General features: G+C 37.8%; 1 protein-coding gene across 6 annotated transcripts; it reads right to left on the bottom strand.

The window, feature by feature from the left end:
* Positions 1–93: 93 nt before the first annotated feature.
* LOC103709287 (zinc finger BED domain-containing protein RICESLEEPER 1-like) lies at positions 94–15,662 on the bottom strand. Of its 6 annotated transcripts, none has more exons than XR_005514012.1 (5): positions 15,536–15,662; positions 13,195–15,171; positions 12,987–13,099; positions 6,079–6,184; positions 94–112 (listed from the first exon to the last, which is right to left on the bottom strand). XR_005514012.1 is itself a non-coding variant. In XM_008794560.3 (4 exons), the coding sequence occupies exons 2-3, from the start codon at positions 15,167–15,169 to the stop codon at positions 12,987–12,989; spliced, it is 2,088 nt and encodes a 695-aa protein (XP_008792782.2). In that variant the 5' UTR covers positions 15,170–15,171; positions 15,536–15,662; the 3' UTR covers positions 5,458–6,184. The 6 variants fall into 6 exon arrangements, 3 of the variants coding, with proteins under 3 accessions (XP_008792782.2, XP_008792783.2, XP_008792784.2); XR_604424.3 differs by lacking the exon at positions 94–112 and adding an exon at positions 5,458–5,858; XR_003386123.2 differs by lacking the exon at positions 94–112 and adding an exon at positions 5,458–5,849.
* Positions 15,663–16,664: the final 1,002 nt, after the last annotated feature.

Genomic DNA, 16,664 nt, shown 5'->3' with positions numbered 1-16,664 from the left:
CACCCCCCCCCAAAAAAAAAAATCCTAGGTCCCCCGGTGCGTCTCGGGCACCGCCGAGATCTGTGCGTGCTTCGATGTCACGAGGAACGTCTGATTAGTTCGCCGGAACTAACTGCGAAATCAGAATACGGTGAATTAATGTTTATAATTAAAATTAGTGTTCATAATTAATGTTTAGAGTTTAGGATTTAGAATTTAGGATTTAGGGTTTGGTGCTTTGCATTTGTTTATCCAAAGGCTAAAAAATATTAAGCTTGTTCTTTTTTCTTTCAGAAAAAAAAATTGACCTCCTCTTATTACAAGTTCTCACTTTTGGCTTCCTAAGATGACATCTGTGGATCGAACTCAATTCTTTGATTGCTAAGCCAAAAAGCGTGTTCACTGCTTGTTCTCTTATTTTTATCATTTCAAAGTTTCCATGTCACCCTTTTTTTATAAAATATAAGAGATAGTAATACAAATGATAAGTTACCTTTTATCAACATTATTTTATAAAAATGCTTTTCCAAAGAGACATACCCTTTTTAGAAAGGGATGCAACATAAACATAAATTTAATGATTCATCTATATGAAAAAATAGGAACCTTTCTCCTGAAGGATCTAATTTCACAGATTTTTTTGTAACAACACAGTCTCTTAGAGGGATATACGCTCTCATGACAAATACCTATTTATAAACCTACAAGAATTGACAATCTCACTTCTTACACAAAGGTTTATAATGCAAAGTGAATCTACCTCTAAACTCTGTACTTGCAATCTTTTTTTGTTTTCAATATAAGATATCTCTTAAAATTAAACAAAATCATTAACCCAAAGTTGTAGTTTAACTTCGAAACATATTGAGATTTGGTAAAGCCAACTATATATAGGCGCACAACTTACAAATGTATCGACAATTAGAAGTTTACGGTAGATTTATACTCATAGAAGTTGAAAAGACTCCAAGCTATTTCTTAATATTTATGTTTAAGCACTTGCTGTTTATTTGGCTAAGCTCACTGACATTTTAAATCAGCGACGATGAACCGCTTCCTACCCACCGTGCACTCTTTTTCTTCTTTCTTTTTGAAAGAACCACCCACCGCGCACTCAACTTCTCAAATAAAGAAGTCCTGGCCTTTCCGCTACCCTCCATCTCCATAGGTCCCAACCTCGTAATCAAGTGCAAAGACTGAAAGCGAAAACGTACTAATGAATGGATTTTGAAAGAACCACCCACCGCGCACGGCCCGGCCCAGGGCCGTGCTAGGCCGTGCCTGGCACGGCCCGATAGCTACAGTGCCGGGCCGTGCCGGGCACGGCCCATTTAAAGGGGCCGTGCCGGGTCACAGGTTACTGGCCCGCTTCGGGCCTGGGCCGGCACGGCCCGCTCTAGGCCTGCGGGCCAAGCACGGCACGGCCCGCGGGCCAGCCCGGCACGGCCCATCAGGGCCTGGGCCGGGCTGGCCCGCGGGCCTGGCACGGTCCGGGCCTAGGCCCGGCCCGGCCCGATAAAAATTAATGCTTCATAAATTTTTTAATAAATTAATAAATATTGAAAACTAAGGATTTATGAATATAAAGCCACCTTAATGGTGGGGGGTTTGGCATAGACCCCTACCAGTTTATTAATTTAAATCAAAATGGAACATGAAAGGAGGTTTGGACCTTGGTCTGACCTCCAGAATACAATAAGAAAGGGGCCAAAGGGCCGAGGTTTGGACCTTGGTCTGACCTCCAGAATACAATAAAAATGTATAATTATAAAAAATTAAGAAATCTTACTAATCATCAGTGATTCAGTGAATCAGTATTCACTCTTCAGTCTTCAGTAGTGTTTGTATCATCATCATCAGAGGATGTTGTATTATGTCCACCTTTATCTTGAAGTCTTGCCTCAGCATCCAACCAATCTTTGAAGCAGAGAAGCATCTCCACCGTTTCGCCCGTCATCCTACTTCTCTTTTCGTCAAGAACACGCCGACCTGCACTAAAAGCGGATTCCGATGCTACCGTGGACATCGGCACAGCTAAAATATCGCGTGCAATTGCAGACATAACAGGATATTGATTTCTAACACTCTTCCACCAAGATAATATATCTAGATTCTCTATTTGATTTTCATCATATGCAGACTGAAGATCATTTCGTAAATAAAATTCTAGTTCACTACTTAAAGATGAAGAAGATGAAGATAAACTTGAAGCATGTGTGTGTCTTCTCTGTGCAATAAATGAAAAAATAGATGACGAACGAGAACTACTAGAAGAAGGAATAGAGGTTTGTATTTGTGTTCTAGATCCACGAATTTTTTCATCATATATAGCATAAATATCATAAAGAAGTTGTTTTACCTCATTTTTAGCAGGTTCAGGATCTTTAATCATATTTTCATAGTATGCATCAAGTAAAATTAGCACGCCATTTAATTTAACTCTAGGATCAAATACAGCAGCTAAGTTATGCATAGGACATATCTTGTCCCAATACTCATTCCATTTAGATTCCATTAGGTCAATAATAGGCATTAAAACATCATCATATCTATGTTCTGCAAATTTTTGACTAATTATATATGCTTGTTGTAAAAATGAACATGAAGTTGGATAATAAATACCAGAAAGAACATTGGTAGCATTATAAAAACTAAGCAAAAAATCTTCCAAAATTTTTCCTTTATTCCAATCAGTTTCAGTCAATGTAAAGCCTAATCCACGATCATTAATATATGCACTTAATAAGTTTCTATATGGGTATGCATCATGTATCATGCTATATGTTGAGTTCCAATGAGTAATTACATCAAGTTTAAATTTTTTAAAACGTTTACCATGATTTATACATAGTTCCTTAAATTCTTGAAGTCTTGATCTTGAAGCATGAATAAAAGAAACTGCATTTCTAATTTTACCAATCACATCTTGAATCATACCCATGCCAGCTTGAACAGAAAGATTTAAGATATGACATGCACATCTAATATGCAATAAATTTCCATCTAACATGGGATGCAATGAGTCTTTTAATAATGCAACAGCAGAATTATTATTAGATGCATTATCAAAAGTAATAGACATAATTTTATCATTAATATTATATGAACATGCAGTTTGATAAATGATATTTGAAATTTGTTGCCCAGAATGTGGAAAATCAAAAGCACGAAAAGCAATAATACGTTTATTTAATTGTCAATCATTATCAATATAATGAGCAGTAATGGCAATAAAACAATTACTACCTACAGATGCTGACCAAATATCAGAAGTTAATGAAATTTTTACATTTAAAGTAGAAAGTGATTCAATTAAACTTTGTTTCATTGCTAAAAAGTTAGTCATAGCTACTCTTCTAAATGTACGCCTACTAGTTCTTTTGTAAGCAGGTTGTAGGTTTAATTGAACATATTCTTCAAAATTAAAAGATTCACATAAACTAAAAGGTAATTCATCTTTAACTATCCATTTTACAAGTGCTTTTTTTTTATTTTCATGATTATATGCAAAATTACCTACAAGTAATCCCCCTTGTATATTAAGGGTACTTTGAGTTTGAGCATGAGAATCATGCATCCTATGACTCTCTTGATGTCTTTTTAAATGCCCTGTTCCCCCACTACTACTACAACTATAAAGTTTGGCACATTTTTTACATTTAGCTTTCCAGACTCCATCAACCATAACTCTATCAAATTCAGTCCATACAGCACTAGTCCTCTTACGAGAAGAGGTTTGATCTTCACTCGGTTCACTAGTTCTAGAGGAACTAGGAACATGGGGTTGGGGATTAGTTTCTTCTCCCTCAGAAACAGGAGGAATGCCAAACTGACTTTCCTCAAAAGATGACATATCTAAATTGATGAATTAAAAAAATAAAAACTAACCACAAGGAGGATTGGAGGAATTGAGTAGAGGGTCGGAGGGCAGAGGCAGAGCTGCAGAGCCGAGATTCTGAGCTTCCTCTTGTGCTCTCAACAGGAGTGACCTTCTCTTCTCAACAGGAACCTCCTCTTGTGTAGCACTTGAACACTTGCTAAATGCAAACTAAAAAATAAAATTGCTAGAAAAGCACTTTAGAAGAGAGAAATAATAGTATTAGAGAATGAGAGAATAGTTGGTTTGGTGTGGTGAGAATGAGGGAGGAAAGGGCTATTTATAAAAGGCCAAAATTTTTTTTCCCCAAAATACCCCTCAATTCAGCCGTTATTGGACTGTTGGGAGGGGTAAAACCGACTTTTTCTCAAAATAGCCGTTGGAAACGGCTATTTTCCTCACCCCTCACCGTTGCGGGCCGTGCCAGGCACGGCTAGTTTGCACCCATTACGGGCCGTGCCGTGCCCGGCCCGGCCCGCCAATAGACGGGCCGGGGGCCGGGCCGGGCTTCCTTTTGCGCCCGCGACGGGCCGTGCCGGCACGGCCCGTTTAGACCTTGGGCCCGGTGGGCCTGGGCCGGGCCGGCCCGGCACGGCCCGATGCCCAACACTACAAACTACTACTAAGTAATTTTATCATCATACCGGTGATATCCTAGATGTCTTATACCATACTGTGCATCATACTGGTGATATCCTAGATATCTTATACCAAGCCATACTGGGAAAGGTTCTCATTTTCCTTGGTCTAGGCCCACAACGAGCATGCAAGTGCTGTTGGTGCAATCTAACAATAATCCTCTGAATCATTGAAATTTTTTCGAATTATTTTTGTTTCATCTCTTGGCTGAATGATAGCCCAAATTATTCTCCACAAATGAATTAATTCAAAAATATTCAATTATTCTCAAATTGTACATGGATTTCATGATTTATTTACGACTAAATAAAAAAAATCTTTCATGTTACAAACTAATAATGTCATATATTATTGTTGTTGGTGATATCTTTAGTCATCATTTATTATCTTAAAACTCTCCTATATCTCATTTTCAGAAAATAAGTATACATATATTTAGACTGCTCATACTTTTTAGATGTATTTGTTTAATTTATTTATTTTTCTTCCTAGCTTTTTGTTGTTAAAACTCCTTCCGAACTTTTAACTGAATTTAGTGAGTTTTTTTGTAATTTCAACTGTTTACTTTTAGCCAAATTATTTCGGAGTGCCCAAGTCTATGAATTGGAAGGCTATAATTTTGAAATTAACTGGTTTTTAAGCAAATACTACTATCGATTACCCATCTATCCACCGATCAATTCACTAGTCCAATGTGACCGCTCACTCATCTATTCACCACGCAGTTTATCAGTCCGGTGTGACAATGAGAGAACAATGCTTTTTGGGCACCACTCGGGCAATTATTGACTTCCATATAACACCAGTAAACTGCATGATAATATCAGAGGTGTTCTACAGCATTTTTTTTCTTTTCTACTTTATTGTATTAGCTAATAGTTGCACCCCATAACTTATGGTTTCTGAACTCTCGTTTCTCCATTCATTCAGAAAGAAATTTTGCCTCATTGAGACAGAGAAGAGGCAATGCCAAAGCCAAGGTGTGTGCATATTAAAAAGCTATTCAAAGTGTCCTTTTCTTCAGATATAGATAAAATATACATATAAAAAATATACATTGTCATAAGGTAAGATATAGATATGCTGATAGCATTAGATCTTCCCTTTCACATTAGATCAAACTATGCTTTCATGTGCCTAACAAAAGCATTATCTAAGACTAAAGGGACATGCCCGCAGCTCTCCACAAGCTACTTTCTCTTGAAGGAATTCTGGTCCGGTTTCTGAAGAATCCGTCTCCGTCCCGTCCGAGGTTTATGCTAAACTATTTTTTCTGCAACCTTGCTTCATATTAGTTCTACTTCTCCAAGTTAAAACTTCGTTACCTATGGGTTGCTGAATTTTTCAACTGTCCCTGCATGCTCTGTCTAAAAACTTCAGATCAAATAGTAGTAATCTCACTGAGCATCTGTCTGGAAGTATTCTGACAGCCCATGATAATGGTGCAATGTGACCCCTAGGCTAGCAATATACTTGATCTAAAGATGCACTTCTATGCAAACAAGAAAGTAATGCTAAGAATTACGTAGTACAGTGATATATATCGTCACAAATAATTTACCAAAACTAATTCCTAGCAGTACCAGAAGGCAGGGTGACAAAATTGCACATGTTTCAGCACTTTAAGTCAGCATCTGGGGACAGTGGACATGGCCAAGGATTCTTCAGTTTTATTCCATAGTTCAGTTGCTGCAAGAAAAGCAAACAGGTCGGACGAATTTATGCCGATCCATGAACAATTAGTCTGAATGATATGCAACACTCATTGAACGAAAAAATATAGAAGGAAATAAAAAACTTGACAATAAAAAGGTGACAGCAGAAACAAATGCCTGATAGCCATATAACAATATCTCTAGAAGGCTACCAAGTGATGAGCTAAAGTCAAAAGTTCATCATCAATGGGTAATCCTCCACCATAGAAGGGCAAAGTTCAATTGTACTTAATAATCTGCTGTTATTACGCCATTAGGCTGTTTTCTATTTTATTTTATTGTTATTGGGACTTTATTTGAGTACAAAATTCTGCAAACATTATTGTAGGGGTATGGGCTCGCAATAAACCTAGGGTCTGATTGAGCAAGATGTAGTCCTATATATCTATCTTGAGTACCTATGATGGCGACTACCTTTGCTTGCATGTCATGTTTTGACATAGAATCAAGCCCTTGTGAACGGGCAGAGCCATGTGCTCTTATTTTACTGACAAGACGACAACAAATTCTTCCAGACTGAAATTGTATTTGACTGGTCGCTATTAGGATATTAATGTCTTTTTTGCCCTAATTAGTGACTGATCCATCTTTTAATTAGAGATACCACACGAATCAGTTGGGACCGCATGGCATCCTTCACATACCTTCTCTTTCTTAATCTCTCTCCCAGCTCCTCTCGCAACCTTAATTTTATTTCTTCTTGCTTTCATTGTTTTGATACCATAAATGGTATTAGAGTTCAAGATCTGCTAGAGTGATGAGTTCGAATCCGCTTCAATTCAATTATTTATTTAAATGCCCATGGTTATCTGTTATTCAGAATTTGTCCTGTCTTGACTCGGTTATTCCTCTACGTGCGTGGTCCGAGTTGCACGTGAGAGAGGTGTTAACCTTATATGCATTGTTGACCCTTTCTCTATTAGTTTAAGTTTTTTTGGTGTCAATTGATTAGTTAACAATAACAACTCATACAAATCAGAGTTTTCTTGGAATGAAATTGACACATCACCACCACCACCAGGGTTCAAATACGAGACATCTCCCAGATGAAGAGCGATACCAACCAGCCGAGCTAAGGCCGTTGGTTCACAACCCCTTTGTCACTTCCTGAATGTTAACTATTAATTGAAAGCTATATGTAGAGTTACTAATAGGAGAAAAGTATGACAAGATGAAAATAATAACATTAAACAACACACAAGACACAACAAGATTACTGATTTGTATGCATGCTCAATGGAATTTTATAAGAAAACTGAAACTTTCAAAATGCCTTCCTATCAAGGATATGTCAAGTATATAGAAAAATAAATCAAGACTCCAGCCATAACCTCATCTTGTCTTCCAAATGTGTGCGTAGCATGGAAACCATAAGTCAATTTTTTAAAAGGCAGCCATGACATGCAGGCAATCGAGGGACTACGCAGCACATATGCATCATGTGGACTGCATATACAGGCATTTATATGACCAATATTTTAAATACTTAAAATCAATAAAATATATTAAATATAATAATATTTTTATTATAATAATGTTGATAATAAGATCTAGCAATTAGTGCTTACTACTTGGTACTTATTTCTTAGCAACACTAGTTATAGCATAATTAACAAATTGATATTATTAATCTCCATATATCCAACTAGTATGAAACCCACATCCAACCTAAGCATTAGTTTGAACCCGCCTTCTTCACATGGTCCTGTATAAGCATGAGATGTACCGTACCGTACGGTACCAGATGTACCGTTTCATACGGTACCGGATTTACCATACCGTATGGTACCGATATGGATATGGGTTGCGTATCGACATCCAGTACGCCAAAAAAATTTCGTACCGTACCGTACTGATACTATGATAGTGTCGCACCGGTATGGGGTCCGGCACCGGTAGGCAAACCTTGTGTATAAGAGTGGTTATATATATATATATATATATATATATATATAATCACACAACACTAAAAGAGACATATACATGGCCACAAAATGATAAATAGACTGCATATATATATCTGCACAATGCTAGTCCATTGCATATATATCTGCAGAGTGCTAAGCAAACCATTTCTTTGGCCCACACATGACTTGAGTACATATAGCAGCTGCATCTAGGGTATGCAGTGCAGTTAAGTGCCTGCATACACATACGCAGCCTCATGCACCATATTTTAAACACTAGCATAATAGAAATAAACAATAAAAGGGAAATAGATTAGACTGATAAAGATGTCTTTGGTAGTCTAGCTCATTATCTGGGCAGTTATTGACTCATACAACTGATGGGGTTAACATGAAAAAAAAACCTGAAGAAAAACACAATCAAATCAGCTGACATCAGAAAACTTCTGATGCATTAGTAGGAGTAATTTGGCTACTGATGTTAATCAGCTGTTCATCATTGATAGTATATTAGCTCATATCATTATTGTAATTTATCCTGTGCCTTCGCTGCAATGATGAACAGATTGCAATTATTGTATGAATATATGATGCAAATCAGCGACAACATATCATGATCCATGAGTCAGACTCATGATCAAAGGCAAGCAGCGGTGAGTGGTGCAATTTGTTCACAATCAAAAGCAGTTGAAAGAGTGCATTACAGATAAATAAAAGGTTCTGAAACCAAGACTAGAACCATTTAATAACCCTGTAAATTAGCTTTCCAGCACAACAAGATGAATCCAATAGAGAAACATGGGTCAAATACCTGAAAGCATATGGTGGTCCATTTCTTGGTAGCAAGACATATTATTTCATACTGTTTTGGTAGGGTACAACTTATATTTGTTACAGGAACACGTTGTGACATTTATAAGATGTTTCTGGGTTACTTCTCAGCCCAGTAGGATTAGATGGATTGCAATCCAATGGTCTAAAATTTATTGGCATTATTAATTTCATCTCTTTGATGACCAGTTCAGGATTTAGAAAGCTAGATCTCAAATAGGTAGGAGAAGGCCTAACAGTTATGGTCATGAAACAGTTATCTCCTCTTCATAACTTCTATACAGAAGCATAATAAGGCTGAAGATGTTCTTGTAGTTGAATCACATAAATCTTTTTGAAGCTTCTAATAGAGGTTGAATTACCTAATATTTTTTGCCCACTAAATACTAGTAAAAGTTGAGGAGCCTAGGATCATTTGACTCTCTTGTTCTTTATACACTAATTTATCTTCTCATTTTCCTTGAATTTCTTCTTTTCTCTTGGTATCTGTCCTTTCATGATTGTGCAAAGCATTTTCCTTCCACTAGTACAACTAAGTAGAACCAGAGCATTCAGCAACATCAAAATACACTTGAGGGTTCTAAGCTCTTAAATAGTAACTTTCTTCCTTAGTGCATAAGATGGAAAAAAGTTTAAGAAGATAAATGTACAGAGTGTAAAGATTGCTTCAATGCAACATTGACGGAAACATCCCGAACCACCTAGTTCAAGGCGTACCAAACCGTCCGGTTCGGAGCATACAAAACCATATCGGCAAGAGACTAGGACAATTCCAGCCTTCGAATCAAGAAACCGATGGAAGGGGAGAGGAAGAAAGAGAGAGAGAGGGGAAGAGAGAGAGTGCCCGGTGGTGGTAGGAATAGGAGGCAATTCATGCCGGGACGTCATGGCATGGGGGTGTATCATACCATCCTACTGGTCAACAGGCACATATGCCAGTTTCGGTACTGCCTTCCTTGCTTCAATGTGATCGGAAAAAAAAAATGCTAACCATATGACTTAAAATCCTATAATGGAATCTTCTCAAGAAAAATAATGCAGGTTATAAATATTATATAGAGATGTTTCAGTATTCATGGCACATTTCTTTGACGATCCGTCTCTCTTGATCAAAGGAAAGGACATTCTTTTTTTCTCCCTAGTACATACCTATCTTCAATTAAAACATAATACTATAACTCCTCGTTTACACATGGATCATGTTTTTCATTTCTCTATGACCTTTACCACTTTCCACCAGCCAACCCCATAAAATAGACACTTCCGCAACTTGCAATCTACAAGGATACCTCTCGCCAACCTCCTATAAACTCCAGCCGCACCAGCAACATGTCATCAGCATTTGTCCTTTCAAAACCCTAGATTAGGTCAAGAATAGTTTTATTCACGCATTGATCAATAAAGATGCACTGCTAGGGCCTTAGTGAGGATGTAATGGGCATAAAAACCAGCCTGTTAAGTGCCTTGATCATTGTTCAGATCAATTGGGGGGCTCATGTTGCCAGATCAGCAAGCGATCAAGTTATTTTGGGCCTCATCAAGTTGCTAGAAGCATCTGTAATGGAGAATCAAAAGCATCAAATGATTCAGCTTAGGTCCAGCAAAAAAGTTGCCCTCAAACACTTTAAGGAGAGGGATTTTAAGTGAAGTTTCTGTGTTATGCGTCTTCTCTAATGGACTCCCAACTTATAGTATCAGCAAGCGATCAAGTTATTTCGGGCCTCATCAAGTTGCTAGAAGCATCAACAGAGTGTAATGGAAAATCAAAAGCATCAAATGGCTCAGTTTAGGTCCAGCAAATGAGTTGCCCTCAAACTCTTTAAGAAGAGGGATTTTAAGTGAAGTTCCAGTGTTCTGCGTCTTCTCTAATGGACTCCCAACTTATAGTACCTTTTCTTTCTTTATGTTTATTCGTTACTTCAAAATATTTAGGTGGAGCAGAAGTTTAGATCCATTAAGAATCCTTTCTGGAGTCAAACTATATTCAACGAGTACTAGAGTAACAATTGGCAAGATGGGGATACTTTTAAAACAGAGCAACAATTCCTTCATTATTCTGGTCTCTTTAAATAGAAGTATGTATAGTATATATTTTTAAAATTAGTGGAGATTAGAAGAAAAGAAAAAACCAAAGATTTCGTAAATTCCTTCTTCTCCCCAACTACTACCTTCTTTTTTCTCCTTTTCCCTTCACTATTATTTCTTTCTTCTATCCTTTCTTACTATTTCTTTATTGCACAGGGGATCGGTTTCATTCATAATTCAGGCCTAAACTAAAGTAGGGTCCATTCTTTTACTTAATTTTGATCATGCAGGAGCCTTAGAGATCTCTTCTTTTTCCTTTCTTTTTCTGATAAAGACACAGGGATGCGACCACCCAATTCAAACCCAAGCACTTTCCCATGTGGAGAGGGATGCCAACCAGCAGAGCTGAGTCTAGATGACTAGAGATCTTTACCCTTACTTTTTAATTCTTTTACCCACTAGATTCACAAAACCAGCACTTTATTGTAACTTCTCCAGAATTATTTCCCTGTTAACTGAAATTAAACTTCTGGTCAACATTGAATCAACTCTATTCTCCAAAATCTAGATATTGAAAGTAAATTGCTTAAGTTACTTCTGAAAAACTTGAACTTGAAACCTACTAGCAATAAATGTTCCACATCCACCAACCTCTCTTCCTTGTCTTTTACACTGTTTGTCTCCCTTCCGCGAAACCTCTACTGTCTTCTCACCCCAATTTATCAGCCTTAGAGCTTATTCTAACACCAATAAAGAAATGAGAAAGCTTGAATAGAAGTATGAAAAGGTGATGGACCAGAATTTTAACAATATCAAGGAAAGGGGCCATAGACAAATGAATATCGACACCTTGCAAATAGAGAAAGGATAACACCACAAACAACATTGTAAAACCAATGTAACAAAACTACTGAAACTTAAATGAAAGCCATGCCAATGGAAGTTAGCACAGATATATGTAAAACATAAACTTATATCCTGGTTCTCCAATTCCAATAGTTAATGCAAGTAGCATTCCTTACCCCACATTAAGAACCATTTTAAATATGAAAAGATAAAAGAAATCTTTTGGAGAATGATCTAAGAGCATTGGCCCAGTTTAATATTTGCTAATTCACACTGAAAATGATAACATAAAAGGTTCACACAATCATGCCTAAATTCCTGCCATGATTTAAAAAATCCTACTCTCCCTTCCACCTAGAGTTATTGCAAATACAGAGTCCTAAATTTCAACTTTCTAAATAGTTTACCTTCAGTTCTTTTAATGAGGATGGTGCTTGGGTTGGGCGTAGAACAAAACATGGAGGCATAAATTGCATTTCAATTTCTATTAGTCCTTTATCGACGGATTTCATCGAATATGACTATGCATATCTCATACACCTAAATTTTTTAAAAAAGCAAGGAGGATGCATATTTGAGATCTAATACTACAAGAATTGTACAAACCAATTGGCACCTGAGATGCATGTGCAGATTTTTTTCTCTTACTACAATGCTCCAATTTGCTCATATTCAAATAATTGATGTGTTTTTAAAGTTATAGGTTGAGTTTTTTCTTTTAATAAAAAGGATATTCTGTGATATCCATGGGAAGAGACGATTGTTGGACATGGTTCAACGACATTGGAAGAATAAGGTACCGTTAATCCATTTGTCACAATCCTTTTTTTCAAATCAACACCATTTTATCAGCCCTATGATCACTTATATATTTAAATCCACCAATCTAACCTGCAAAGAGTCAAAAACAATGTATACATGCACAGGCAACAACAAGCGAACATATATGAAGGATACTACAAATATAACAATGAAGACAGAAAACCAGTCAACCAGGATTAACAATAACATGAAGTGTTGCTCCGAGCCATATGTGTGCATGTAAGCCATTGAACAATAGGACTCTTGCTCAGAAGGCTCCCAATAAATTGATTAAATAAAATAAATGCAAGTGAAGGACATTTTTGAATTAAGCCGGATCTCAAAAAAAAAAAAAAAAGCCTTTACCTATTTTGATAGTGGAGAAAATTCATCCCCATTCGCTGGTATCATACACTCATCATCACCCTCCAAGCCAGCAGCTGCAGAAACAAGCGCAAGGCCATCCACTGGCCCAACTGCTGGTGACAGTAATAAATTCAAATAACAAATCATAGTTAAAGAATAATATAAATTAGAAAAGAACACACTAGATAAATTTGAATTGATGCATTACCTTCAATTTCATCTTTTAGCCAATCTTGTGCACATATAATGCCTTGTACAGTCATTGGGTCCATGGAACTCAGATATTGATTGAGTGTTCTAGCTTCACTGTCTAATGGAACAATTGACATGGGAATTGCCAAAATATCACGGGCCATTATAGAAAGGATAGGATATTTTGCTGCATTAAATTTCCACCAAGCTAATATGTTAAAATTGTCATCAAGGCCTTCTTTTGAGGGATGAACAGCTTCCTCCATGTACATATCCAAATCAGATTTTGACGGTTGACTTGATGATGTCTCTTGAAGATACTGATCAAGTCCTCGTCGTGTATCTGATAGTGTGATGCGATAGGACGTTTTAGATTCTCCCCCATTTCCACTCTCAGAACTAGTGTAGCCACTAGCATTCCCTACATAACAGAGGTATGCTTGATTTTTTGAAGAATTAGCTGATTGAATTGCATATTCATTGTAAAGGTTTATAAAATTGTTACGAATAGTATCAATCCTTGCCTTCGATTCATATGGATCATTATAAATTAGCTTGAAGTAGTACTCAATAGACTTCATCTTGTATCGAGGATCTAAAATAGAAGCAATCGCCATAATTATTCGAGTCAGGTCCCAATACTGTTCAAATTTTTCAAGCATTTGCACAGCCATTGATGCGACAACAGGATGCGGGCTCATGCACCAGGTTTTCATGAGCAAATGAATCCCACAAATATCATTAAAATAAAGATTGGCAGTTGGAACTCTCGTGGCTGAGAACTTCTCTATAGCATGGTACAGAACTTCTAAACATTCGGCAACAGCTTTAGCATTGCTCCACTCCTTGGAAGACAGACAGTCTGTGAACTCAGTATCCCATTCTGCCAAGCGGGAGAAAGCATCTTGATATTGGCATGCAGTTTCAAGCATTGAATAAGTAGAGACCCAGCTAGTTGGAGCATCAAGAATTAATGGCTTCTGTGGGGCTCCCACTTGCTTTGCTGCCTTCTGAAATCTTGTAGCTCTTTCTTGTGAGGATTTCACAAATTGCACACTATCCCGGACTTTACTAGTTACCTCACCTGCCAGTTCCAGACTTTCTTGGACCACGAGATTCAGTATATGCGCACAGGAATGCACACGAAATAGATCGCCATTCAAAAGAAGGAAACCTTTCGGCCGAAGAGATTTGAGAAGCTCTCCTGTCACCACATCACTGGTGCTGCAATTATCAAGGACTATGCTAGCTAACTTCTTCCCGATATTCCATTCGTGCAGCTTCTCCACAATGGTTTTACTAATTTCTTCCCCAGTCAATGGAGCTTCCATAGGTACAAAGTTGAGAATCTTCTTCTTAAGCTTCCACTCATCATCAACATAATGGCACGTCAAGCATACGTATTCCAGACCCTCACTCGATCTCCACATATCAACCATGAGAGTAACTCGACAGAGAAGCTTGTCAAGCAGCTCCTGCAGCCTAAGCCTCGCATTCTCATAGACCTTCATGCAATCTGCCTTCACCATGTCACAAGATGCCAACTTAAACTGCGGTTGAAGGTTTCTTACGAATGTTCTGAAGCCGACGTGATGCACAATGGAGAAAGGATAGCCATGCAGAACGATCATACGAGCAAGGTCCTGCCGACTCAATTCTTGATCGAACTGAGGATGCTCGAGACCAGGGGCTCCATCGTTCTTCGCATCGCTCGACTTGAGGACCAGACGCCGCACGACCAGCTTCTTCCTCTTCATTCGCTTGCTGGACGTACAAGTTCCCAGATGGTTCTTCAAGTGCGTGGTCCCGCTCCGGCTGCTCGCGGTCAGCTGCTTCTTGCAGTGATTACAGATGGCGACGAAACTCCCATCGGCCTTCCGCTCCTTGGTGAAATCATTCCAGACGAGCGACCTCAGCTTTCTCGACCTCGGATTGTGGGATCCAGTGGCGTTGGTGTTACCTTGCCCCTCCATCTCGGTGGATTCCGCCATAACTGGGCCATGAAGCGACCATTAGGGAAACCAAAACAAACATGTCCACCGAATTCTATTTTAATAAAAAGAGGAACAATTTTTTAGAGAAATATCCATCTGTTGATCTGCCCAAATAAAAAGAAGAAAATCTAAGAGGATAATTGGGAATTATTATTTCGACATCATTTCAAGGAAATATTCCGAATGAATTAATCCGGAACCCTAGCAGAAATTGTGAAAAACCATCTGTAGAACCTTAGCAGAAGGGTACTAAGAAGAAAATTTAGAAGAGAGTTCATGAGAGAAGGGTGGTTTGGGATTAGGGTCTTGTTTGAAATGGGGATCGAAAGCGAGGAGAAGAAAGGGGGGTGTTATTGGACTCACCCGCCTCTCCAGAGGCACGTGATGTGACGGGCCGGCGGTGTTATTTCGAGAAGAACTCCGGATCCGCTCGGCAGCCACGACCTTCGGCGGTTAGCAGCCGGGAGAGAGCAACGGAGAGCATGGCCGTCCCGTCCACCCGCTCCGTTCCATCTTCATCCGCGTCTAAACGGGTCGGATCCAACAAGCATGTGAGATTCAAGTCCGAATCTGATAAGATGCACGAAACAATTTGGTTTCGGGCTTGGATTTTTACTCTTATCGGATTTGATTTGGATGTTTGGACCCCTAATCAAATATTTAAACAATCTCCTATACAATTTTAACCATTTCTTCCCTTACATATCTTCTTTCTTTCTTTTGGTTCTTTTTATCACTCTAGTGCAAATGTATGTGCAAAAAAATTTTTCTGAAATATATATAGAAATTATTTGACAATTTTTTTTAAAAAAAATATTTTTAATTAGTATGCTTGCAGGAAGGTTTGTACAATGATCTAATACATGAAAGGGTCATCCTCCTTGCCACAATCACTCCACTATAGAGATAACCAATTTAACCAAGTTATCAAAAATGAGTTTGTTTAAGTATATTTCTGTAAGAAAAATATAAAATATATAAATAAATTTTGAAGGAGATGAAAACCCTAGCAATCCCAAAATGTATGAAACATAATAGTTGACTTAGGTATGTATCTTTATCCTTATTGGGTCAAAAATTAAGCCAATTGATCGGATTTGCATATATATATCATTTGTTTCTGTTTGGTAGTATATTTGTATAATATTTATTCATAACATTTTTATTTCATATAATGGTGTTGCAGTGACAATTAGCCCTACAAAACATGGAATCTCACCATCCATCGGTCATCAGACCATGCATTGGTGGCTGTAGATTTTATGATGGATATGTACCGGTAGTGGATGGGGAAAATGAGTGAGAAACCACCATGCGATGCAAAAAGTTGAAATTTTAAATTGACCTGCTTAAATGAAATATCATATGGCAATCAAACTTAGCTCAGTTGGTTGGCATTTCTCCCATTATTCTTATGTTGCTGGTGATCATTTCTAGCATTAGCCATCCTTTTCTATTGTTTGTTAGAAAGGATATGATGGGTGATTTTAGA

This window comes from Phoenix dactylifera, chromosome 11 (assembly GCF_009389715.1).
Source record: "Phoenix dactylifera cultivar Barhee BC4 chromosome 11, palm_55x_up_171113_PBpolish2nd_filt_p, whole genome shotgun sequence".
In the NCBI taxonomy this organism is placed as follows: Eukaryota; Viridiplantae; Streptophyta; class Magnoliopsida; order Arecales; family Arecaceae; genus Phoenix; species Phoenix dactylifera.
This window is presented reverse-complemented; position numbering and strand designations above follow the sequence as displayed.

What these genes read in the sequence shown, in the direction of transcription:
- LOC103709287 (XM_008794560.3), bottom strand. Translation starts at nt 15,169, where the DNA reads ATGGCGGAATCCACCGAGATGGAGGGGCAAGGTAACACCAACGCCACT. An exon ending in GCTAAAAGATGAAATTGAAG is followed by an intron (nt 13,100 to 13,194) that starts GTAATGCATCAA and finishes TACTGTCACCAG; the next exon opens with CAGTTGGGCCAGTGGATGGC.